The sequence below is a fragment of the Thalassophryne amazonica genome, chromosome 17, assembly GCF_902500255.1.
Source record: "Thalassophryne amazonica chromosome 17, fThaAma1.1, whole genome shotgun sequence".
In the NCBI taxonomy this organism is placed as follows: Eukaryota; Metazoa; Chordata; class Actinopteri; order Batrachoidiformes; family Batrachoididae; genus Thalassophryne; species Thalassophryne amazonica.
Window position 1 is genome coordinate 66,081,351 of NC_047119.1, and position 27,307 is coordinate 66,108,657.

At 42.7% G+C, this 27,307-nt stretch overlaps 1 protein-coding gene across 1 annotated transcript in view; it reads right to left on the reverse strand.

Moving 5' to 3' along the window:
• The window catches only part of LOC117529942 (stromelysin-3-like), an 87,107-nt gene that overhangs the window by 19,849 nt on the left and 39,951 nt on the right, over positions 1-27,307 (reverse strand). Inside the window, exon 3 of the mRNA XM_034192847.1 lies at positions 5,880-6,023. Within this exon, the coding sequence (XP_034048738.1) occupies positions 5,880-6,023 (144 nt within the window). The remainder of the gene's footprint in view (positions 1-5,879; positions 6,024-27,307) is intronic.

Sequence of the window (27,307 nt, forward strand, 5' to 3'; positions counted from 1 at the left end):
CTTACTGGAAATTCAATACTAAACTTTTGCTCGACAGGGCATTTTGTGGGTTAATTGAGAACTTTTGGGATTTTTGGAGGGGACGGAAGGGGATGTTCGGGACGGTGTGTCAGTGGTGGGAGGCTGGCAAGACCCAGGTTCGGGTCTTGTGTCAGCAGTATGCTTCTTATTCCACGGCTAAGGTTAAGGTAGCTATTGCAACGTTGGAGAGGGATATTATGAATATTCAAGCTGATCTGCACGCGGGGGGGGCTCCTGATCGGCATAGTCTGTTGCAAGGGAAGAAGGCGGCGCTGGGCGCACTGTTGCATGAGAGGGCGAAAGGGGCGATGGTGAGGGCACGTTTTGCGAACATTAGGGACATGGATGCGCCGCGCTCCTTCTTCTTCAACCTGGAGAAGACCACAGCTTATCAGCAGGTGCTGACCTGTCTTCGCCTTCCTGATGGACGGGTGACGAGTGACTCGGCAGAGATGCGGAGACACGCGAGGGACTTCTATTCGGCTCTTTACGGTGCTGCTGACTGTGACGAGGCCTGTGCGGCTGGTCTTCTACAGGATCTCCCCCAGCTGGTGGCCTCGGAGCGAGAGGCCCTGGACTCCCCCATCACGCTGGAGGAACTGACGGTAGTGGTACGCCAGATGGCACCTGGGAAGGCTCCGGGCATCGACGGCCTTCCGGTGGACTTCTATAGACATTTCTGGGGTGTTCTTGGGGTGGATATTTTGGAAATGTTGCAGGAGAGCATCGCGACTGGGTGTCTGCCCACGTCGTGTTGCCGTGCTGTTCTGTCCCTTTTGCCCAAGAAAGGGGATCTCGCTTCGTTGCAGAATTGGAGGCCAGTCGCACTTCTTTGTGCGGATTACAAACTTTTCTCTAAGGTGTTGGCGAACAGGTTAAAGACTGTTTTGGATTTGATCATTCACAAGGATCAGTCTTATTGTGTGCCTGATAGAACTATTTTTGACAATCTTTTTTTGATGAGAGATATGTTTGATTTGTGTACTGTGGGGGTCTTGGATTGTGGGTTTGTGTCACTGGATCAAGAAAAGGCGTTTGATCGGGTTCACCACGGGTTTCTGTTCTCTACTTTGAGGGCGTTTGGTTTTGGTGACGGGTTTATTTCTTTTGTTAAGGTACTGTACCACGGGGCTTCAGTTTTGGTTAAGGTGGGGGGAGGGCTGACCTGCCCTGTCCCCGTGACACAGGGTATACGACAGGGCTGCCCCATTTCGGGTCAACTGTATTCTATCGTTCTTGAACCGCTTTTGTGTCGCCTTAGGGCCCGGCTGTCTGGCCTTGTTTTGCCGGGCTTTCACCAAGGTGCTCCTCTGGTGCTCTCTGCATATGCAGATGACATCACGGTTTTTGTTAAGAATCAGGTGGATGTTGATGAGTTATTGGATAGTTTACGGCTTTATGAGACGGGGACCGCTGCTAGGGTAAATTGGGGAAGAGTGAGGCTGTTCTGATCGGGAGGTGGCGGGACACTGCTGCTCCCCGTCTGCCGCATGGTTTGCGGTGGGGAGTGGAGGGGTTGAAGGTGCTGGGTGTGTTTCTGGGAACGGAAGGGTACTGTCAGAAGAATTGGGAGGGCATGGTGGAGAAGGTGTGTGCCAGACTGTCCAAATGGCAATGGTTGCTGCCCCAGTTGTCTTACAGGGGGCGGGTTCTGGTCACTAATAACTTGGCCGCTTCGGCGCTGTGGCACAGACTGTCTGTTCTCCCTCCACCACACGGCCTTATTGAGCAGCTGCAGCGGATGTTGGTGGATTTTTTCTGGTCGGGTCATCACTGGATCAGGGCTCCCGTGCTGTATATGCCACTTCACGAAGGAGGTCAAGGGTTGGTGGACATTGCTGCTCGGGTGTCGGCCTTCAGGTTGCGGGCCGCTCAGAGACTGTTGTATGGCTCGGGTTTGAGCTGGCAGGATACTGCCCGTGTCCTGCTGAGAAGGGAGGCTGCTTTGGGATACAACAAACATCTGTTCCTCCTACATCAGTGGGACGTCGGTGGGACGCGTACCTCAGTTTTTTACCAGTCTGTTCTCCAAGCATGGCGGGTCCTCTCCGTGCGCAGGGACGCTGTCGGTACACCAGGGATGTGGCTGTTTGAGGAACCCCTCTTCTTCAATGACTTTGTTTGTTCTCCTGCTTTGTCATCTGCCACTCTGCGGTCCCGCCTGAGGGTGGCAGAGTGCACCAAACTGGGTCATCTGCTGCGCACGTCTGTTGGGAGGCTGAGGGAGGCGTCGGGAGTTCGGTCCTCCAGGATGCTGCTTAGGGTGGTGGAGGAGGTCTGTGCTTCCCTGCCGGGGCCCCACAGAGCGTTTGCTGAGACTCGTATTCTGTCTGACCAGTGGGATGATGACTGTGAATACGTGTTCCCCTCTCTAACTGTCTCGCCCTCGGTGGGGGGGTGGCAGGAGGAGCAGGGGGCTCTCCTATCTTTCAGGTCACCTGTTTTGGGAGAGTTTGAGGGTATTGGTAAAAGGGCACTCTACTTTGCCTGCGTTAAGGTGTCACACTTACGCTCGTTGGCAGGGTTGGCGGCGTCGAAGTGGTCGGGGTTTTTTGGTGCCGCCGTGTCTCCTGTGGGGTGCTGGCGTAGCCTGTACAAACCCCCGGTCGACAAACGTACAGGGGATCTTCAGTGGAGGATTGTGCATGGGCTTTTGGCTACGAACGGGTATCTGGCACACCTGGATCCAGGGGTGGATGGGGTTTGTCCATTCTGTCCGCTCAGGGAAACTATTTACCATGTTTTTGCACAGTGTAATCGCTTGGGAGGGCTGTTTGGGTTGCTGGGGAGGTGGTTTCGCGGGTTGGGGTTGCCGTTCACTATGGAATTGTTTATTTTTTTGTCCAAAATATCGCGCACACTCCAGGGATTTGCATGTGTTGATTAACCTGCTTTGTGGACTTGCCAAGCTGGCCATCTGGAAGACTCTGGAAAAACTGTGTTTTGGCTCTGGGGTCGGTGGACCCTGAGCTTATGCTGAAGGGACTCTTGGCGGCCCGGATTAGGGTGGAATTCCAGTTTTATGCTCTGACTGATAACATGGACACCTTTCGGACAATGTGGTGTAGGAATGATGTTCTTTCATCTGTATGGACTGGGAGCTTGGTGCTTCATTTCTGATGCCTGGGGGGGGGGGGGGGGAACAAAAAAAACAAAACAAAAAACAAAAAACACAGAAGCCCATGTCACCAATGTAAATGATGTACTTTACCTGTTGTGAATAAAGGTGTTTTAAATCTCAAATCTCTCTCTCTCTCTCTCTCTGTCTGACTGTCTCTCCCTCTCTCTCTCTCTGACTGTCTCTCTCTCTCTCTGACTGTCTCTCTCTCTCTCTCTCTCTGCCTGACTGTCTCTCTCTGTCTGACTGTCTCTCTCTCTCTCTCTCTCTCTGTCTGACTGTCTGTCTCTCTGCCTCTCTCTCTCTGTCTGTCTGTCTCTCTCTCTCTGTCTGACTGTCTCTCTCTCTGCCTCTCTCTCTCTGTCTGTCTGTCTCTCTCTCTCTGTCTGACTGTCTCTCTCTCTCTGTCTGACTGTCTCTCTCTCTGTCTGTCTGTCTCTCTCGCTCTGACTGTCTCTCTCTCTCTCTCGCTCTGACTGTCTCTCTCTCTCTCTCTGTCTGACTGTGTGTCTCTCTCTCTCTCTCTGACTGCCTCTCTCTCTGTCTGACTGTCTCTCTCTCCCTCTCTCTCTCTATCTCTCTGACTGTCTCTCTCTCTCTCTCTGTCTGACTGTCTCTCTCTCTCTCTCTCTGACTGTCTCTCTCTGCCTGTCTCTCTGTCTGACTGTCTCTCTCTCTCTGTCTGACTGTCTCTCTCTCTGTCTGACTGTCTCTCTCTCTCTGTCTGTCTGTCTCTCTCTCTCTGCCTCTCTCTCTCTGTCTGACTGTTCTCTCTCTCTCTCTCTCTCTCTCTCTCTCTCTCTCTCACTGTCTCTCTCTCTCTCTGCCTCTCTCTCTGTCTGACTGTCTCTCTCTCTCTCTCTCTCTCTCTGACTGTCTCTCTCTCTCTCTGCCTCTCTCTCTGTCTGACTGTCTCTCTCTCTCTGTCTGACTGTCTCTCTCTGTCTGACTGTCTCTCTCTCCCTCTCTCTCTGTCTGACTGTCTCTCTCTCTCTCTCTCTATCTGACTGTCTCTCTCTCTCTCTCTCTCTCTCTGTCTGACTGTCTCTCTCTCTCTCTCTCTCTGTCTGTCTGACTGTCTCTCTCTCTCTCTGTCTGACTGTCTCTCTCTCTCTCTCTGACTCTCTCTCTCTCTCTCTCTCTCTCTGACTGTCTCTCTCTCTCTCTCTGTCTGACTGTCTCTCTCTCTCTCTCTCTGTCTGACTGTCTCTCTCTCTCTCTCTGACTGTCTCTCTCTCTCTCTCTCTGACTGTCTCTCTCTGCCCCTCTCTGTCTGTCTGTCTGTCTGTCTGTCTGTCTTTCTCTGCCTCTGTGTCTGTCTCTTGCTCACTCTCTCTTTCTCTCCCTTGCTTGCTTTCTTTGTCCCTTCGTCTCTCTCTTTTTTCTTCCTCTCTCGCTGTTTTTGTGCTGCGCAAACTTTGTACTTTTTGGAAGCACGAAGCCTTTCAACTGTAAAATAAATGTATCATCACCGACGCTCACGCACATGATTTTAATGGATAGTTTTACCCTTTCATCGGACAGAATTTCTGATCGGCTTCTCCTCAGCTGCAAGCTGAGCTGGTGTTTTACAGCCTCGGAACAGTGAAGCAGCTAACTTCTTAGCACACATTTTCAGCAACAATTCAGTTCATTTTTCGGAAAATCCATGCTCGAACAACAGACTATTTGAACCCGAAAACCTAGCAGACATTTGCTGCTACCCACAGCTAGAACCCTGTGTAAGAGAGCTCTCTCAAACAGCCAGGCTTCAGAAACTGCCTCCAGCTCTGCAGTAAAGAAGCAGAGAGCAAACAACAGCAGTTGAGAGGATTCACAGAGGTTCTTCTCCGGTATCTGAAAATGTCGGGGTGGGTCGGTATTTTCCGATACGTGAATTACATCAGTATCAGAACCCGATACTGATCCGGGATCGGATTGGTCCCATCCTTAACACCAACATGAATGCATAGCTTCAAGTGAAATTAAATGTCTATCCTATCCACATATATAATACTGCAAGACTTTGGGACACATTTTCACCACCTTGAGTGGTACCAGTTAGGTCAAAACTGACTGCAGGCCCATGGACTAATTTAGCAACAAAGCTAAACTTTAATAAAAAATTTTAAAAAGCATAAAATATGAGTTGCATTAATATCAAATTGCAGTTGACCCCTTAACGCCTGAATTTATATAGCTGTATATAAAAAAATGTTTTGTGTGTGTTTTGCCTTTAAGTAGATGGTAAATAATGTTGAGATTATTAATTCCACTTTTGCACAAAAAATAAATAGTAATTTTGGTATTTTGGTAATAATTTATGTTATAATGTTATAATAATAATAATGATGATGTGTTGCAAATTTGTGACAACAGGCATACTGGTCAATTTGGTATGTTGCATATTTGAGTCAAATATTGTAGCATATATGCAACAATAGGCATTAAGGGGTTAAATAGAATCCGTTTTGAGTGGATCATGTCTTACACGTCATGTCTTATGTCTTATTTCACCCATAACCTTCATGCTTGCTATGTATCCCATGAAAATGAGCTCTGGAATTCCAACTAATTTATGTTGCGACAGCTCGCAAAACAGTTATATATTTTGTTCATGCATGCATTATTTAAAAAAAAAAAACACTTCCAACATGAATGTCCTGGTACTCATCTGAGTACTGGACAAACTCTCTGATGTTCTCCCTTTGTGTAGAACCAGTGTGTCTGTGCAGTGGGTTTGTTTCTGCTTGTGTCTTACCTGTTGAAGTCAATAATAATGTCAGCTTTCCCAGCGGTGACCTCTTTGAACCTCAGAGGAGTCACTTCACTCCACACACTTAATGCCTCCTGTAAGATGTGGCGCACTTTGACTTCATTCATCTGCCAGGGGAAACGCATAATCCTATTGGATACAAACACAGACGTTTGTGTTAGAAATGATTTATGAGACTCTGTCTTTTTTTGCCTGTGATGTGGTCTAATGCTGTCTGTCTCTCACAGCAGTTTGGTGGTATTGTGTGCATCTAAAAGTGTTGCAGTCAACTGTGAACCACCAGATGTTGGTGAGATGAAAAAAGGCTGTGAAACAGCTGAGGGCAGGGAAAGCTCCAGACATCTGTGGCATTGGAAATGAAGTCCTCCAAGTGGGTGGAGATGCTGCCCTCCTGGAAATCTGTGTTTCACTGTAAGAGACAAGCATCATCGATATGGACTGGAAAAAAGGACTTCCATTTTGAAAAGGAAAGGGTGGTCACCTGCATTACTGATTTCTGTGTCAATATAGCTGTTTGCCAGTATTATTCTTAACAGGATTCAATTCCAGTTTCTTGTTGTTTAATGGTGGGAGCAGTGTGACTTCACACGCACATCCTAGTTCTGCGAGTGTGAGCATCAGCAGAGCTTCTATGCAGCCTCTATTCTATTCAGGTTGCTGGACTGCTCTCTGGAACATCTTGAAAATTTGTGGGAACCCATTGAGTTACTGGACATCATAGCTGGCCTAAACACAGGTAGTGTGAGCGTGGTGTTGTGTGGTGCGAGGGGAGAATCTCTGACTTTTTCACAGTGAGTACTGCCATTCATCAGGGATGTGTTCTGGCTCCAACACTGTTCAGTGCTTGTATGGACTGGGTGTTGGGTAGGGTGGTGAAAACCATCAATTTAAATGCCTTTTTTACAGGCCTTGATGTTGTGGCCAGTGCTGTGATCTTTGCTGAATCAGTGGATACTCTGATTGCAGCAATTGAGAAGTTGAGTGATGGAATCACTTAGAGACTTGGGCAAAAACTGACTTGCACTGTGAGGTAATGTCAGCTACCACATTATGTGGCACATGACACATGATCAAGCACTCAGCTACCTCAGTGTTGAGAAATCCAACAATGACTAAATGACAAGGGGAAGCTGACATTTCACCTGGCTGTGGCTAATACAGTGTATCCAGAAAGTACAACCCCAATTCCAATGAAGTTGGGATGTTGTGTGAAATGTGTGTTACATCACCTTTCCTTCTAACAACACTCAATAAGCATTTGGGAACTGAGGACACTAATTGTGAGTGTCATGATTGGGTATAAAAAAGAGCATCCCCAATAGTCTCAGCCATTCACAAGCAAAGATGGGGCGAGGATCACCACTTTGTGAACACCTGTGTGAAAAAATAGTCCAACAGTTTAAGAACAATGTTTCGCAGCATTCAAATGCAAAGAATTTAGGGATTCCATCATCTACAGTCCATAATATAATCAGACAATTCGGAGAATCTGGAGAACTTTCTACACGTAAGCCGCAATGCCGAAAACCATCATTGAATGCCCGCGACCTTCGATCCCTCAGGCGGCACTACATTAAAAACTGACATCATTGTGTAAAGGATCTTACCGCGTGGTCTCAGGAACACTTCAGAAACTCATTGTCAGTGAACACAGTTTGTCGCTACATCTACAAGTGCAAGTTAAAACTCTACCATGCAACACGAAAGCCATATATCAACAACATCCAGAAACGGTGCCACCTTCTCTGGGCCCGAGCTCATTTGAAATGGACAGACGCAAAGTGGAAAAGTGTGCTGTGGTCTGATGAGTCCACGATTCAAATTGTTTTTGGAAATCATGGATGGTGTGTCCTCCAGACAAAAGAGGAAAAAGACCATCCAGATTGTTACCAGCACAAAGTTCAAAAGCCAGCATCCGTGATGGTATGGGGGTGTGTTAGTGCCCATGGCATGGGCAACTTACACATCTGTGATGTGTAAGTCAATGCTGAAAGGTACAGCCAGGTTTTGGAGCAACACATGCTGCCATCCAAGCAACATCTTTTTCAGGGATGTCCCTGCTTATTTCAGCAAGACAATGCCAAGCCACATTCTGCATGTGTTACAACAGCGTGGCTCTGTAGTAAAATAATGCGGGTAATAGACTGGCCTGCCTGCAGTCCAGACCTATCATCCATTGAAATTGTGGCACATTATGAAGCGCAAAATACGACAACGAAGACCCCGGACTGTTGAACAACTGAAGTCATACATCAAGCAAGAATGGGAAAGAATTCCACCTAAAAAGCTTCAACTATTAGTGTCCTCAGTTCCCAAATGCTTATTGAGTGTTGTTAGAAGGGAAAGTGATGTAACACAGTGGTAAACATACCACTGTCCCAGCTTTTTTGAAACGTGTTGCAGGCATCCATTTCAAAATGAGCAAATATTTGCACTAAAACAATAAAGTTTATCAGTTTGAACATTAAATATCTTGTCTTTGTGGTGTATTCAATTAAATATAGGTTGAAGAGGATTTGCAGATCATTGTATTCTGTTTTTATTTAAATTTTACACAACGTCCCAACTTCATTGGAATTGGGGTTGTATTCACAGCGCTTCATGTTACAGCCTTATTCCAAAATGGAGTTAGTTCATTCCCCCCCCCCACCCCAAAAAAAAAAATTATACCTACAACACCCCATAATGACAACATGAAAAAAAGTGGGGTTTTTTTTGTAGATTTTTGCAGACTTATTACAAATGAAAAACTAAGAAATCACTCGTACGTAAGTATTCACACCCTTTGCTAAATACTTTGTTGATGCACCTTTGGCAGCAATTACAGCATCGTGTCTTCTTGAATATGACGCCACAAGCTTAGTGCACCTATCTTTGGGTAGTTTTGTCCATTCCTCTTTGCAGCACCTCTCAAGCTCCATCAGGTTGGATGAGGAGCATCAGTGCACAGCCATTTTCAGATCTCTCCAGAGATGTTCAATCAGATTCAGGTCTGGGCTCTGGCTTGTCATTATGAGGTGTTGCGAGTAGAGGTTTGTGGGGAAAAATTAATTTAATCCATTTCAGAATAAGGCTGTAACAAAAAATATGGAAAAAGTGATGTGCTGTGAATACTTTCTGGATACAGCGTATATCACTACTTTTGAGAGGTGGGGATGGATAGGTTGACTGTCTAGATGGTTGCTATCCAGGACCAGGGTCAAATTAGTGGTGCGTTGGATGAGGTGAGGCACAGCACTGGTACATTCTCCTGGATCTGACCTGACCTGAACAAAAAGGTTCAAGGAATCTGGAGAAAGTGTGTAAGGGGCAAGAGCCCTTTAAGCACCCATGGTCACTGATCCAGACGGCACTGCATCAAGAATGAGCATTCATCAATAGATAAAATAACCATATGGGCAAGAGATTACTTTTGGAAATCTTTGTCAAGCACTATGGAATTACATTCACAAATGCCAGTTACAACTTTACTATGCAAAAAACCTAAACCTTAATCTTGTCCAGTAGTCATCTTCTGTGGGCATCTGAGTTGGACGATCACATATAGTGTAACCATGTATTGTATTCAAACAGTTCAGACAAAAAGGACCATCCTGGCTGTGATCAGCAACAAGTCCAAAAGCCAGGTCTCTCATGGTATGGGGTTGCGTCAGTGCTCTTGTCAAAGATAATTTACACTTCTGTGATTGCAGCATTAATGCTGATATAGACAATAAAATTTTTGAGCAACATATGCTCCCTTCAAGATGACATATTTTCCAAGGACGCCCATGCATTTTTCAACAAGACAATGCAAAACAACATTCTGCACACATTACTAAGTGTGCCTGTGGAAGAGAGGGTATAGAACCTGGGGCAGCCTTCCAGCAGTCCTGACCCCAAAAGAGAATGTGTGGAGAAGTTTGAAATAAAAAAAACTACAACAAACCCATAAGACATGCTTGCTGGAAGAATTGGACAAAATGACACCGCAAAAACATCAGTGCTTGGTATCCTCAATGGCAACATTATGAAGTGGTAAATGCTTTAGCATCACAATTTTACTATACTGCATACTATCTACATACAATGAAATAGAAGTCGAAGTAATCATTTTATTTTATTTTATTTATTGCATTTGGGGTTGGAAAAAAACACATCTAAATCATCACTTTTACAGGCAGTTGGCCCGAGAAGTCACATATTTACTGAATTTGACATCAGCTGTGTTTATGTGAAGGATTTCAGTTGATTGTAAAATACAGCAGTGTGTGGGATGATTCAGCTGGTGATAAGTCACTACTGTGGCAAAAGGTACGACGAGAAGACAAAAGGAACACAAAATTATCCCACCTCTCGTTGTGAGTGTTGCAGCCATGTACCATGATAGCATGTTAAAAATTTCAAAGTTTATTGCCTGCTGCAGTGACATGGACAAACAAGATGTATTTTAATTCTTTAACAAGGACGAAAAGCAGACAGCCAGAAGTGAATTATTTAAGTGCAGACAGTCACCCGGGTTTAATGAGGTAAATGTAAAAAAATTGTGTGATATTATAGAGAGGAATTAATCTATAATCTCATAAAAAGTTAACTTTTTAAATGACCACCAGATTCACAGCTTTCTGTTTTAATATAATATTCTGTTGTATATTTCAAATAAGCAAATTATTGTCCATGTCATTAATGGGCAGTGTGGTGACCAAGTTGTTAGTGTGTTTGCTTCTGAAACAGAAGGTTTTCTGTTTCACCCCACTCACGTTCCATGTAATGCGGATTTGCATCATGAACGGCGACTGGAGTAAAACCTGCTCTTAATCTATATCAGATTTGCTGTGGTGAATAACTTACTTTTATTGTCTGTGTCATTAACCATGAAACATGACAAAGTAATGACCTCTGTTTTGGTTTTTCTACTTGCAGCATCTGAAGGCAGCACAAAGATTATGAAAGTAACCATATAATGACATATCGCACAGTAATTGTAATCATGGATATGGCCAGATATTGGTGCACAGAAAGTAGTAATTCTATGCTATAATGTGTCCTGTAAATAATGAAAGAATGTGCAAGATAATCCATATAAATATGCTTTATACCCCAAATTAGAAATGAAATAATGACCCTAAAATGCAATTAAAGAAAATCTCCCCTATACTGTGCTAGTACCTCTGGGAAATACTGTATGAAAATAAAATCAGCAGAATGACCCATAAGATGTGTGTGTGTGGATTTGAGTTGAACAGAAACCACTTTACTCGGAGAATGTGATTGTTCAGCACTATGAGCGTGTTCGCACACGACAGCCTAAGGTCTCTGTTTCCTGCAAACATGACTGGTATTCTTATGGGGCTTTTTACCAAACAGATGTTCTGTGTGTTGCTGCATGAAGGAAAACCTGCATCTGTCTAACACGGAGACTAGAAGACATTAATGTCTGAGTATAAAGGCCTGTTGTAGTGCACAGACATAAGGACACTGCACCACATTTCTGCAGAGAGATGCTGCCTCGTCTTTCTACAACCTCACAATGACTCAGTTAATGTGACATCCAGGGTTTCCACAATAATTTAACAGCTAAACTAGTAGACCACTAACCTACAAGGTTCAGGCCATGCTTTTCCTGAATGAGTTAAAGATGAAAACAACAGTAAAATAATAAGTTGCTGTATGTGTGTGCAGCACTGCAGTAACTAAGCACACTAACTCAAGGTACTTTTACCTACATTTAATTCTATTTTTTGCTACTGTATATTTCTAGTGGCAAATATTGTAGATTTTAACTCCAGTACATTTATGTGACATTGTTACTAGTTACACAGTAAAATCAACAGTGTGAAACTACTTGTAACACTGACAGTGTTAATTTAACACTATCGACACTTTACAACCCCAATTCCAATGAAGTTTGGACGTTGTGTAAAATGTAAATAAAAACAGAATGCAATGATTTGCAAATCCTTTTCAACCTATATTCAATTGAATATACCACAAACACAAGATATTTAATGTTCAAACTGATAAACTTTATTGTTTTGGTGCAAATATTTGCTCATTTTGAAATGGATGCCTGCAACACATTTCAAAAAAGCTGGGACAGGGGCAATAAAAGACTGGGAAAGTTTATGAATGTTGAAGAACACCTGTTTGGAACATTCCACAGGTGAACAGGTTAATTGGAAACAGGTGAGTGTTATGATTGGGTATAAAAGGAGCATCCCCAAAAGGCTCAGCCGTTCACAAGCAAAGACGGGGTAAGGATCACCACTTTGTGAACAACTGCATGAAAAAATAGTTCCACAGTTTAAGAACAATGTTTCTCAGCATTCAAATGCAAAGAATTTAGGGATTCCATCATCTACAGTTTCTCAACATTCAACTTTCTACATGTCAGCAGCAACGCTGAAAACTAACACTGAATGCCCGTGACCCTTCGGTGGCACTGCAATAAAAACCAACATCATTGTTTAAAGGATCTTACCGTGTGGGCTCAGGAACACTTCAGAAAACCATTTGTTAAGGATTTTATATATATATATATATATATATATATATATATATATATATATATATATATATATATATATGTTATCACTGTTAACATTTGTACCTTCGTCTTCTTTCTTATGAAAACGGTGTTGTGCTGTTTGCACCTAACCCCGAGAATGTATGTGTTATTCAACCTTGTTTTAGCATGCTGGGGTCAATCTGAACTGGGAATGAAGAGCTGGATGTACTTATTATTATTATTATACAACTTGTTTTTGTAGCCGCTAACGACTGGGAGTGAAGCATGACGGGGTCAGTCATGAACTGGGAGTAATAGACCTGAAGGTTGTTTTTGACTGTTGTGACGTGATGCTTAGTGTGAAGACCAGGACACTCCAGGCAGATGCACAACAGCTGATAACTGCAACAGACGAACGAGATGTGTTGACCTCCGACGATAAGAGTAAAAGAAAGAAACTGTTTGTCCTTACAGCTGCGCTTATTGATGTATGTGTTTATGTTACGGGAAGAAACTTGTCTCGTGTTGTCCCCCCCCCCCCCCCTTAGGACAAGTTTTATGATGTAATGAGGGCATCTCTAATAAAAAGAGTGGGAGCACAGGCCAGACTTTAGTGTAGCCTTGGTGTACAGCCTGGCCGCACTCCGCGCGTGATTAATTTGACTTTCTGTCTCACTGGTGTTTCTTGACTCTGTTTGTCTTATCAAAGGTTTTAAGAATGTTTGGAGGAGAAAATACCCAACACCATTGTCAGTTAACACAGTTCGTCGTTACATCTACAAGTGCAAGTTAAAACTCTACCATGCAAAGCGAAAGCAATACATCAACAACATCCAGAAATGCCGCCGTCTTGTCTGGGCCCGAGCTCATTTGAAATGGACAGACGCAAAGTGGAAAAGTGTGCTGTGGTCTGATGAGTCCACATTTCAGATTGTTTTTGGAACTCATGGATGTCGTGTCCTCCGGACAAAAGAGGAAAAAGACCATCCAGAGTGTTACCAGCGCAAAGTTCAAAAGCCAGTATATGTTAGTGCCCATGGCATGGGCAGCTTACACATCTGTGATGGCACCATCAATGCTGAAAGGTACATCCAGGTTTTGGAGCAACACATGCTGCCATCCAAGCAACATCTTTTTTCAGGGACGTCCCTGCTTATTTCAGCAAGACAATGCCAAGCCACATTCTGCACGTGTTACAACAGCGTGGCTTCATAGTAAAAGAGTGCAGGTACTAGACTGGCCTGCCTGCAGTCCAGGCCTGTCACCCATTGAAAATGTGTGGTGCATTATGAAGTGCAAAATACAACAGAGACCCCAGACTGTTGAACAACTGAAGTCATATATCAAGCAAGAATGGGAAAGAATTCCACCTAAAAAGCTTCAACAATTAGTGGCCTCAGTTCCCAAACGCTTATTGAGTGTTGTTAGAAGGAAAGGTGATGTAACACAGTGGTAAACATACCACTGTCCCAGTTTTTTTGAAACGTGTTGCAGGCATCCATTTCAGAATGAGCAAATATTTGCACAAAATGTATATATTTGTATTCTGTTTTTATTTACAGTTTACACAATGTCCCAACTTCATTGGAATTGGGGTTGTACTTTTAATATATTGTGGCGAGCTGTGCGAAAGAACAAAGACCAAGGCAGAGCTTTTTGTCTTTTCTGCATTCTAACCAAAGCAGGTGCTTTTATTTTTAGACACCCTCAAACAGAGATGGTGGCAGAAGACAAATGCACTACACTTCCCACTTATGGTAACGGCAACATGACACTTAAACTAAACTGACTAAACCAGTTAAACTACAAAAACACAATAAATCAATAACATTAACAACACTGTTAAACTAAGATGAACCACAATAACAACATTTAAAACCCCCAAACCCCATACCTCTGTGGTGCATTGCAGCACAACATCCATTGTTCACTGTTGTTTGCTAATATCCATAATTTCTCCAAAAATGTTAGTCCTGCCAACTTTCCGTTTTTTGCAGCGTTCATCCTTGGTCCAAAATACGCAAGCATACCAACGGCAAATTTCAGCTCTTCTCAGTCTCTCCGTGATCAAAGCCATACACACACACATACCGGGACCTCGTAGTACCATATCACCCCAATAGAGTGCTTCGCTCTCAGACTGCAGGCTTACTTGTAGTTCCTAGGGTTTGTAAGAGTAGAATGGGAAGCAGAGCCTTCAGCTTTCAGGCTCCTCTCCTGTGGAACCAGCTCCCAATTCAGATCAGGGAGACAGACACCCTCTCTACTTTTAAGATTAGGCTTAAAACTTTCCTTTTTGCTAAAGCTTATAGTTAGGGCCATAAGAAGATCATTTGTAACCTTCACTAATGCTGTTTCTGTACTATGATGAATTCTAAAACCTGACTGAAACTCTTCAAATAGACCATTCCTCTGCAGATGATCAGTTAGCTGTTAGCTAACAAAAATAAGATACATAAAATACATGGAAGTAAAGGAAGAAGTAGAATAAGACCTAATAAGATAAATACAACGTACAATAAGATATAATAAAATCAAATAAAACAGAAGTAAAGCAGTTCAGGTTTAATTTGTGGAGTGGTCACTTTTTTGAGTTCATTATGGTGATGGCATTTGGTATAAAAGATTTTTGAAAGAACCTTTGGCCAGAGGAGCTCTGTGGCGCCTCCCAGACTTCAAGAGCTCAAACTGACAGGACAGAGGATGAGAGCTGTCTGCCAGGACTCTCTCACCTTTCCTCCTCATCCTGTCAGTGTAAATGTGGGCCAGTCTTCTGGGGTTTTCCCACAATTTTCCCCATCATTTTTACAATTCTATTTAATTCTCTGTGCTTGTTCTGTTAGACCTCAGTGCTGCTTCTGATACTGTTGACCATAAAATTTTATTACAGAGATTAGAGCATGCCATAGGTATTAAAGGCACTGCGCTGCGGTGGTTTGAATCATATTTATCTAATAGATTACAATTTGTTCATGTAAATGGGGAATCTTCTTCACAGACTAAGGTTAATTATGGAGTTCCACAAGGTTCTGTGCTAGGACCAATTTTATTCACTTTATACATGCTTCCCTTAGGCAGTATTATTAGACGGTATTGCTTAAATTTTCATTGTTACGCAGATGATACCCAGCTTTATCTATCCATGAAGCCAGAGGACACACACCAATTAGCTAAACTGCAGGATTGTCTTACAGACATAAAGACATGGATGACCTCTAATTTCCTGCTTTTAAACTCAGATAAAACTGAAGTTATTGTACTTGGCCCACAAATCTTAGAAACATGGTGTCTAACCAGATCCTTACTCTGGATGGCATTACCCTGACCTCTAGTAATACTGTGAGAAATCTTGGAGTCATTTTTGATCAGGATATGTCATTCAATGCGCATATTAAACAAATATGTAGGACTGCTTTTTTGCATTTGCGCAATATCTCTAAAATTAGAAAGGTCTTGTCTCAGAGTGATGCTGAAAAACTAATTCATGCATTTATTTCCTCTAGGCTGGACTATTGTAATTCATTATTATCAGGTTGTCCTAAAAGTTCCTTGAAAAGCCTTCAGTTAATTCAAAATGCTGCAGCTAGAGTATTAATGGGGACTAGAAGGAGAGAGCATATCTCACCCATATCGGCCTCTCTTCATTGGCTTCCTGTTAATTCTAGAATAGAATATAAAATTCTTCTTCTTACTTATAAGGTTTTGAATAATCAGGTCCCATCTTATCTTAGGGACCTCATAGTACCATATCACCCCAATAGAGCGCTTCGCTCTCAGACTGCAGGCTTACTTGTAGTTCCTAGGGTTTGTAAGAGTAGAATGGGAAGCAGAGCCTTCAGCTTTCAGGCTCCTCTCCTGTGGAACCAGCTCCCAATTCAGATCAGGGAGACAGACACCCTCTCTACTTTTAAGATTAGGCTTAAAACTTTCCTTTTTGCTAAAGCTTATAGTTAGGGCTGGATCAGGTGACCCTGAACCATCCCTTAGTTATGCTGCTATAGACTTAGACTGCTGGGGGGGTTCCCATGATGCACTGAGTGTTTCCTTCTCTTTTTGCTCTGTATGCACCACTCTGCATTTAATCATTAGTGATTGATCTCTGCTCCCCTCCACAGCATGTCTTTTTCCTGATTCTCTCCCTCAGCCCCAACCAGTCCCAGCAGAAGACTGCCCCTCCCTGAGCCTGGTTCTGCTGGAGGTTTCTTCCTGTTAAAAGGGAGTTTTTCCTTCCCACTGTCGCCAAGTGCTTGCTCACAGGGGGTCGTTTTGACCGTTGGGGTTTTTCTGTAATTTTTGTATGGCTTTTGCCTTACAATATAAGGCGCCTTGGGGCAACTGTTTGTTGTGATTTGGTGCTATATAAATAAAATTGATTTGATTGTTTTATTCGTGTGTTTGTATGACTGTTTTATGACTGTTTTTTTTGTCTTTTTTGTGCTGGTGAGCCGAAGACAATTTTCCACATCGGTGGACAATAAAGAATTATTCTATTCTATTCTATTCTATTCTGATTCTGATAATTATATCACAATCATATTGACTACTCCACCATGCACTACAGGCCCATACAGTGCTCCACATTATGATCAAGAAATTTTTGAAAGTATTTCTTGTTTTGTCATTCTTTGTTTTGCTGCTGGTCCCTTTTGAAGAGGGTTAGCAGATCCAGCACAGCTCCCAATTGGGATTTGGCACATGTTTTATACCAGATCCCTTTCCTGCTGCAGCTCCTGTTCTTATCTGGAGAAACACATCCAGCCCCTTGTCTTCCAAAAGGGTCTCTCGTCCAATTACTAACCAGGACCTACTCTGCTTAGCTTCTAAGATCCGCTAGGACCAGGCTTACACAGAGCAGACTGGCTACCAGCAATATGCAGTGCTGTATAGAGCTATAATGTATGCCTAGTGGTCAATATGATTGTGCACTCAAAATCTAAAATTAAATACCATATTTTTCTGGACTATACAGTGCATCCGGAAAATATTCACAGTGCTTCACTTTTTCCAAATTTTGTTATGTTACAGCTTTATTCCAAAATGGAGTAAATTCATTGTTTCCCTCAAAATTCTCCTCATAACACCCCATGATGACAACATGAAAAAGTTTTTTATTTTTTTATTTTTGCAAATGTATAAAAAAAAACAAAAAAAAACTAAGAAATAACATGTACGTAAGTATTCACACCCTTTATCAGGCTTGGTGGTCAAAAATGGCTGGACACAAATGCAGGACTCTGACACATAGCTCTGTAGGTTAAAACGGTTTACTGAAACAGTAAGCTGGGTCCGGTACACAAAAAGGCAGTCTAACAAGAGCAAAAGTACAACTAACATCAGGCGTAGGCGTGGCTGAGTTAACAGGCAGGTGGTCATACACACAAGGAGGCTTGCAGGATGAGGAAACACAACAAACTGAGCTGGAAGCGAAGGGACATCGATCTGGCTAGGGACTAGTGCAAACAGTGAACCTTAAAAACACGCAGGTGATGAGCTGCAGATTAGAGACAGGTGTGTGTGGAAAGCACCAGACCAAGGGTGTGGCCAGACAGGAAGGAAACACCCACCACCAAGCATCAAGAGGAAAAACCAGAGAAATAGGGACAGAGAAAACCCAAGCAGGAAAGAGACCAACAAGAGAACTAACATATAACAAAACCAATCAAACAAAATAACTAAACAAAGGCAGACAGGCTAAACACAAAGCAAAAATCCTTTTCCTGACACCCTTTGCTCAGTACTTTGTTGATGCACCTTTGGCAGCAATTACAGCCTCAAGTCTTCTTGAATATGATGCTACAAGCTTGGTGCACGTATCTTTGGGCAGTTTTCGATGCGGTTTCACTTTGCACATATTTCATTCTACAACATCTTGAGACCAGGTCCAACTATGCCCGTGTACTATTCATTGATTTTAGCTCAGCTTTCAACACCATCATGCCTATAAAACTGTACAATTCTCTCCTGACCACAGGAGTAAATCTGTCAGTGGATACTAAACTTCCTGTCTTGCAGGACACAGTGTGGTAAAATCCAGAATAATGTGTCATCACCCAGGGTTCTGAACACTGGTGCCCCACAAGGGTTGTCTTGTCACCTCTGTTATTTTCCCTTTATACCAACAACTGTACATCAAATTCTGCATGTGTGAAACTACTAAAGTTTGCAGATGACACCACTGTTATAAGCCTCATATCCGATGGGGATGAATCTACCTATCGGAGTGAGGTCGATTAGCTAGTGCAGTGGTGTGAAAACAATAACCTAATCCTTAATGCAACCAAAACCAAAGAACTCATAGTGGAGTATAGGAAAAAGCCAGGCCAGTACGTTCCCATCTCCATTAACAGCCAAGTAGTGGAGTGGGTCCCTCCTTCCGTTTATTAGGCACCACCATTCATCACTCTATATCATGGAATCTGAACACCAGTCTCATTATTTCCAAAGCCCGTCAGAGACTACACTTCGTCCATCAGCTGAGGAAATTTGGGGTCAGTCAAGCAGGCATGACCCACTTCTATTGTGCTACCATTGAAAATGTGCTCACCTTCTCCTAATTTGCCCAAAATCTCAGAGACGGTGCCGTATTTCTGTCCCCGGAAGTAGAGAAATTACACCATATGCATCATATTTTACTCCTTTAGCACCTACTTACTGCAGTGACAGTAAAGACCCATACAGTCTATAACAGTGACATCATAGATCACATGGGGGCTTTCCCACACTTGTGAGAGGATGCTTGGAAGCACACGGTGACAGCCAATCACAGTAGAGTAGAGTAACTTCCAGTCTTTTCAAAATCAATTGCACGAGCAATGTACACCCTCCTGTAGACGACATTAAAAAGAAAATAACATATTTGTTATGGAATTCCCCCAGATAAATATGTTCTCTTCATTAAAATGAGCTGTAATTTTACAAAACGTTTAAAAAAATAAACCTACGTTATAATGATTGGGTTTCAGTAGAAACTAAATGTAGTCAGTTCAGTGAAATTTGGCTGGCTATAGCTCTAAAATAATTAAGTTCATTTAATTATTTCAACTGCAACTTTTCTGTTACATTATTTTATGTCCTATTCATCTTGTGTTGTGCCTTCTGTTCTTGATGGTGCGGCCACAGGAGATGGCCACCTCACTCAGTTTGGCCTGCTTGAAGTTTCTTCCTGTAAAATAACCAAATAAATAAATAAATAAATTTGATGTCATCAATGTATATGTTCACAGGGTGGGTAAGGGTTATACCATTTTGAGGTGATGTTCATTATAATTTAGTGCTCTCTAGAAATTAATTTAATTTGTATTTTGTTTAGTCATTTTGCTTGTTAACAAAATTAATCAGAATGTAATTGTGCTCACATGTGAAAAGCTGTGCAATGGTTGGAGTGGATTCAGATGTAGGAACAGAGCATAGATTTGAAAACAACTGATTCTTGTTTGAAGGTGAGGCACTTTGGAACTGATGCAGACATTCGCTAATGAGTCCTTGTGTAGGTTTAACTGTCAAGGATACTGAGACAGAAGGTGTGGCTGTGCCTGTCTGAGAGAAGATAACAGATTGTCTGCACCACTGATAGGACCATCTCATGTGCAAAACTGCAGGTCTTCAATGAATGAAGTGATATATATATATATACACTCTTGGCTGACATGCCAGAGGTGCCCCACGGCCAAAATGACAGAACGATCCAGACATGCCACAACATGCAGTCCAGTCGGAAGAAAGTGATCAGACCCCAGTTGTAAAAATAAGACGTTGGCATTAAAGATGAAGAATGAGAAAGGAGAATATCAAGCCTAGACAGGTCAGCTTAACTACAGCCAGTCTCTCACTGCCGATATTTGACACCTGCATCTGAGGCACAAAAACCTCAACTAGGACCTGAAGTCAGATGTAATAGGTGTTCATCGGTGGTCAATGTAAAGTAGGTTATTCTGAGCTATCGGAGAGTTTTAAACATGTTCAAAAACATTTGCAATGTGGGGATACACAGTGATCCAAAAAAGTGAATAGTAAGTTTTAGGATGTGCAGATTTGTGCTAATATTTGGCAAATTTAGGGTATGTCAGCAATTTGAGCACAGTGTGGAGCAAAAAGGACAGTTTGTGCTGGAGCAATGCATGGGGCAGCAGATTACAAGAAGCTGGAACATCACCTTATCTGTCAGTCTATCTCACTTTATGGTCGACTATCAGACCGGTACTGGACTGAACACACAATGTGTCTTAATTTTGTTTTCACAGACAGCTTTGTTATTATTTCATAACTGGTTCTTGATGTAAATCATTTCTGCATGAATGTGGATTTGGCTGCTCAGTCGTTTTGATGCCAACCAACAGTGCAAACTAAAATTAAAATATAATGCAGATTGTGTCAGTTTATTTGGGAGTGAGTGGTGGGTGATTTCATTGCGGCGAGGTGAAAATGATGAGACCGGGCAGCATACAACCGTCAGTGTGGTGCATTCAGAGACTTGCCTTTTGCCTCCCTCTTTAACTCTGCTCTGAACATAGAATACACATGAATAATCCAATGAAAAGCATACCACACTCTTCATCAGATGACAGTCTTCAGACTGAACAGTGTATCGTTGTGCTCATGCCCAGAAGCTCTTGTTTCATGCGGCTGCCTTCAAAATTGTTTGTAATCTGCACTAACCTGCTACATAATCATATGATACACACCTTTAGACTGCTATTGTATTGCGTTTGGCCTGATTGCCTAATTTTTGGAATCAGGAAGGCAACTGTTGCCAAAATCTGCAGTGAATGACTGAATTTTAATTTTAATTTAATCTGGTTAGTCCCATTGAGATCGAGGCCTCTTTTGTAAGGGAGACCTGGACAATTATAAAGTTTCCAATTCACCTAACCTGCATGTCTTTAAATGTGGGAGAAAACCCACACAAACAGAAAGGCCACAGCTGGGAATCAAACCCATGACCTTCTTGCTGTGAGGCAACAGTGCTAACCACTAAGTCTCTGTGCTGCCCAAGGGACAGAGGACCCACGGAATGAAACAAGTAGAAAGCCAGGAAAGATGGGCTGACTCCAGGCAATAGTTGGAATAAATCAATGTGATGAAAAGGAATTAGAGACAGTGAGAGTGAACCAGTTTGACTAAGAAAGAGCGGGAGAGCTCAGCTACACAGTGTGACGTTTGAATCATTTACTTTGTAGTAGCATCTTAATGGAAGAGCAGTGGAAAGAAAAAGATATTCAAGACTAAGCTCCACCCGCTTTTTCCAACCCTACTTATATTAAATCGTTGTTTGTAATAAAGCCTCTGTGTGCTGTGTACTGATCATTGGGTTGAAATACATGTTACATTAGAAAAATGCACTTAGATGGTCATGTTTCCTCACACACCATTGTACCGCTAACATACCAACAGTTCCAAAATAAGTAATTAGAATTATTTCATTGCTATTTTGAAAGTGTGGTGTATTTTTGTAATTCTCTGGATGGCTGCTGCATTTACACTTGGTCTCTCTGTGTCTTTTTTTAAATGTTTTGCCACCTGCTGGAAAGTTTATGGACACTGGATTGATGATGGATTAGGAGCAGGTGTTGTCGTAAATGGCAGAGACACGGTACTCCTACGCAGAAATGTACTAAATCAGAGACGCAACCTATTATTTTTGGTTATTTCATATCAGTTACGTTGTAAAACTCAAAAAACTTGGTGTCATCACTCAAGTTTTTGGTGTTTGGTGATCTCTGTGTTATTCTAGTCCCTGTATTATCTCCCACATCTTATTATTGTTATCCTGGCGTATTCTTTGCTCTCTAGTGGTTTTACTGTGTGTCAGTTCTTTGGTGTTAATTTCTCCCATGTTTGATATTCTCTGTGTGCTCTGGCTCTGAGTGTCTCCTGCATTAGATTGTCTCTGGTGATTTTGCTCTTACATGTTTGCATCATATAGCTTTACTTCCTTTTGTAGTTTCTTGTTTCACATGCCTCTGTACTTCCACAGTTAACTTTTTGCAATGCGTTGCTTCCTCGCCACATTGTCTAGGTTCATGCCTGTTCTCTCGTGTTGTGTTTTCCTAGTATGTGCCTCTCAGTGGCGGCTGCTGGTCTTTCAAAGAGGGAAAGCTCATTGTCGGCTTACATCATAAAATTGGTCAATTTATTTACATGTAAATTCAAATATGTAAAATGGTTGCTTGTGCAACAGTTCCTAGTTGCACAAGCATTTCACAGTTTTTATCTCTATTACATACAGTATTTTATGATGGCGCAATCACATTATTACACAAGTATATTATTAATGTTTTTAAACAAAAATATCACCAAAAGTTTCAAGAAGCACATTGAACCTTTATGATTAAACATACATAACAGAGCCTGACTGATGACATCTTGTCCTTTATTGTTTCATGCTATGTTATGTTAAAGGTTGGCCAGCAGATGTTGCCATACCTAATTGTATCAAAAGCTTCAAAACACTGAACCATTGCTTCTTAATAATTCAGTGGTTCAAAATGCTTCAGTTTCTATGTCGCTAATTTTCATCAATAAAATTCATCAGCAACCAGTAATTATTCCCTCATGTGCCCGGATAGACTTACAGTCATGAACACTTTGATGTTGTGTTGCGAATTGGGAAGTTAATTAACGTGTGACGACCTTAAACACCAACTTACTGAAGAACGAAGCAGAGAGTACCTCACCTGGATCTTCTCACACAATGTCTAATTCGGTACCTGATGCCTGCGATCTATGAATGTTCCTGGCATCAAAATCACCAGTTTGGGCCGGTTCTTTTGTCTTTCTGCAGATTTTTTGGCTCATTTTGTTTGGCTGCAGTACATTTATTTGGTTTGGTAGCACTGTATAAACATAATCTAATGTGTGCCTTTAAAACAGACTGATTTATATCACACGCAGAACACTTCGGAAAAAATTTAAAAATGCACAAATACGCAAAAATGTGTAAAGTAATTCTCATGTCTAAATCTCAAAATAGCTGTCAATCAAAATGGGATTCAGCCTTTGACTGATTGTCCAATCATTGTGCTGAAGTCCAGCATCCAGGGCTGCCCACAGTTACATTCACCCTCAGAGATGCTCAGCATCCGGGGGCAGGACAAAATCTTGGCATTTATCCAATAACCTTTGAGTGTCTAGGCAATGAAAAAACCTTTCTAGGCAGTCCCACTGAAGTTAACGGACGCTCAGCTTCTACGGGCAAATGCATTGACCACAGACCGTATGAGAAAACAGTTTTATGAGAAGTTAACAAAATAGTCAGTCAATTTGTGATAAGTAGCTAATTCTGAACAAACTCTTCTTCAAAGTGAACGCATTTTAATGCATTTATAGTCAATGAAATGTTAACAAACTGTACATACAGTGAGGAAAATAAGTATTTGAACACACTGCGATTTTGCAAGTTCCCCCTCTTAGAAATCATGGAGGGGTCTGACATTTTCATCTTAGGTGCATGTCCACTGTGAGAGACATAATCTAAAAAAAAAAGAAAAAATCCAGAAATCACAATGTATGATTTTTTTAATAATTTATTTGTATGTTACTGCTGCAAATAAGTGTTTGAACCCCTAACAACCAGCAAGAATTCTGGCTCACACAGACCTGTTAATTTTTTGTTAAGAAGCCCTCTTATTCTGCACTCTTTACCTGTATTAATTGCACCTGTTTGAACTTGTTACCTGTATAAAAGGCCCACTCAATCAATCACACTACAACCTGTCCACCATAGCCAAGACCAAAGAGCTGTCTAAAGACACCAGGGACAAAACTGTAGACCTGCACAAGGCTGGGATGGACTACAGGACAACAGGCAAGCAGCTTGGTAGAAGACAACAACTGTTATGATTATTTATTAGAAATTGGAAGAAACACAAGATGACTATCAATCTCCCTCGGTCTGGGATTCCATGCAAGATCTCACTTTGTGGGGTAAGGATGATTCTGATAAAGCTCAGAACTACACGGGAGGACCTGGTCAATGACCTGAAGAGAGCTGGGAACACAGTCACAAAGATTACATTAGTAACACATGATGCTGTCATGGTTTAAAATCCTGCAGGGCAGCAAGGTCCCCCTGCTCAAGCCAGCACATGTCCAGGCCCGTTTGAAGTTCACCAGTGACCATCTGGATGATCCAGAGGAGGCATGGGAGAAGGTCATGTGGTCACATGAGACCAGAATAAAGCTTTTTGGAATCAACTCCACTTACCATGTTTAGAGGATGAAAACAACCCCAAGAAAACCATCCTGACCGTGAAGCATGGAGGTGGAAACATCATACTCTGGGGGTGCTCTTCTGCAAAGGGGACCCGATGACTGCACCGTATTGAAGGGAGGATGGATGGGGTCATGTATTGCAAGATTTTGGCAAACAACCTTCTTCCCTCAGTAAGAGCATTCAAGATGGGTCATGGCTGGGTCTTCCAGCATGTCAATGACCCCAAACACAACCAGGGCAACTAAGGAGGGGCTCTGTAAGAAGCATTTCAAGGTCCTGGAGTGGCCTGGCCAGTCTCCAGACCTGAACTCAATAGAAAATGTTTGGAGGCAGCTGAAACTCCAAACCTTAAAGACTTGGAGAAGATCTGTATGGAGGAATGGACCAAAATCCCTGCTACAGTGTGTGCAAACTGGGTGAAAAACTACAGGAAACATTTGACCTCTGTAATTGCAATCAAAGGCTGCTGTACCAAATATTAACACTGATTTTCACAGGTGTTCAAATACTTATTTGCAGCAGTAACATACAAATAAATTATCTCTCACAGTGGACACAACTCAGCCACATGGGGTGTGCAGCCAGTACATTCTGAGTGCCGGTCCCAAGCCCGGATAAATGAGGAGGGTTGCGTCAGGAAGGGCATCCGGCGTAAAACAAGCCAACCCAACTATGCAGACTCAGAATCGAATTCCCATACCGGATCGGTCGCGGCCCGGGTTAACAACGTCCGCCACCGGTGCTATTGCCCAACAGGGTGCCGGTAGAAATTGGGCTACTGCTGGGTGAAGACGATGAAGAAGAGGAGGAAAACGTTGCCACAAACAGCGGGAGAAGAAGAAAACTAGAAGGGTGGAAATGAGAGTGGGGACTTTGAATGTTGGTAGTATGACTGGTAAAGGGAGAGAGCTGGCTGATATGATGGAGAGGAGAAAGGTAGGCATATTGTGTGTGCAAGAGACCAAGTGGAAGGGAAGTAAGAGCAGGAGCATCGGCGGTGGGTACAAGTTGTACCATGGTGAGGACAGGAAGAGAAATGTGTTGGGGTCATTTTAAAGGAAGAGTATGTTAAAAGTGTGTTGGAGGTTAAGCGAGTGTCTGACAGAGTGATGAGTGTGAAGTTGGAAATTGAAGGGGCGATGATGAATATCATCAGTGCATATACCCCACAGGTAGGTTGTGAGATGGAGAAAGAAGATTTCTGGAGTGTGTTAGATGAGGTGGTGGAGAGTGCACCCAAGCATGAAAGAGTGGTGATAGGAGCAGACTTCAATGGGCATGTTGGTGAAGGGAACAGAGGTGATGAGGAAGTAATGGGTAGATATGGTATCAAGGATAGGAATGGGGAAGGACAGATGGTAGTTGATTTTGCAAAAAGGATGGAAATGGCAGTGGTGAATACCTACTTTAAGAAAAGGGAGGAGCACAGGGTAACATATAAGAGTGGAGGAAGGTGTACACAGGTGGACTACATTCTTTATAGGAGATGCAAGCTAAAGAAATCACAGACTGTAAGGTGGTAGCAGGAGAGAGTGTCACTAGACAGCATAGGATGGTTGTTTGTAGGATGACTTTAGAGGTAAAGAAGAAGAAGAGAGTGAGAGCTCAACAAAGGATCAGATGGTGGAAGCTGAAGGAGGAAGACTGTTGTGTGAAATTTAGCGAGCAGGTGAGAGAAGCACTGTTGGAGGGGAAGCAATTTTAGACAACTGGAAAAGTACTGCAGATGTGGTGAGGGAGACAGCTAGGGCAGTACTGGGTATGACATCTGGACAGTGGAAGGAAGACAAGGAGACTTGGTGGTGGAATGAAGAGGTCCAGGAAAGCATAAGGAGAAAGAGGTTGGCGAAAAAGTTTTGGGATAGTCGGAGAGATGAAGAAAGTAGACAGGAGTACAAGGAGATGCAGCGTAATGCGAAAAGAGAAGTGGCAAAAGCAAAGGAAAAGGCATATTGCGAGCTGTACAAGAAGTTGAATAGTAAGGAAGGAGTAAAGGACTTGTACCGATTGGCCAGACAAAGGGACAGAGCTGGAAAGGATGTGCAGCAGGTTAGGGTGGTAAAAGATGCACATGGTAATGTGCTGACAAGTGAGGAGTGTGTGTTGAGAAGGTGGAGGGAATATTTTGAAGAGCTGATGAATAAAGAAAATGAGCAAGAGAAAGGCTGGATGATGTGGTGAGAGTAAATCAGGAAGTACAAGAGATTAGCAAGGAAGAAGTGAGGGCTGCTATGAAGAGGATGAAGAGTGGAAATGCAGTTGGTCCAGATGACATTCCAGTGGAGGCATGGAAATGTCTAGGAGAGATGGCAGTAGAGTTTCTAACCAGATTGTTTAATAAAATCTTGGAAAGTGAGAGGATGCCTGAGGAGTGGAGACAAAGTGTGCTGGTTCCTATTTCAAGAACAAGGGTGATGTGCAGAGCTGCAGTAACTACAGAGGCATAAAGCTGATCAGCCACAGCATGAAGTTATGGGAAAGAGTAGTAGAAGCTAGGCTTAGAAAACAGGTGAAGATCTGTGAGCAGCAATATGGTTTCATGCCGAGAAAGCACTACAGATGCAATGTTTGCTCTGAGAATACTGTTGGAAAAGTACAGAGAAGGACAGAAAGAGTTACATTGTGTGTTTGTGGACTTAGAAAAAGCTTATGATAGGGTGTCAAGAGAAGAGTTGTGGTATTGTATGAGGAAGTCTGGAGTGGCAGAGAAGTATG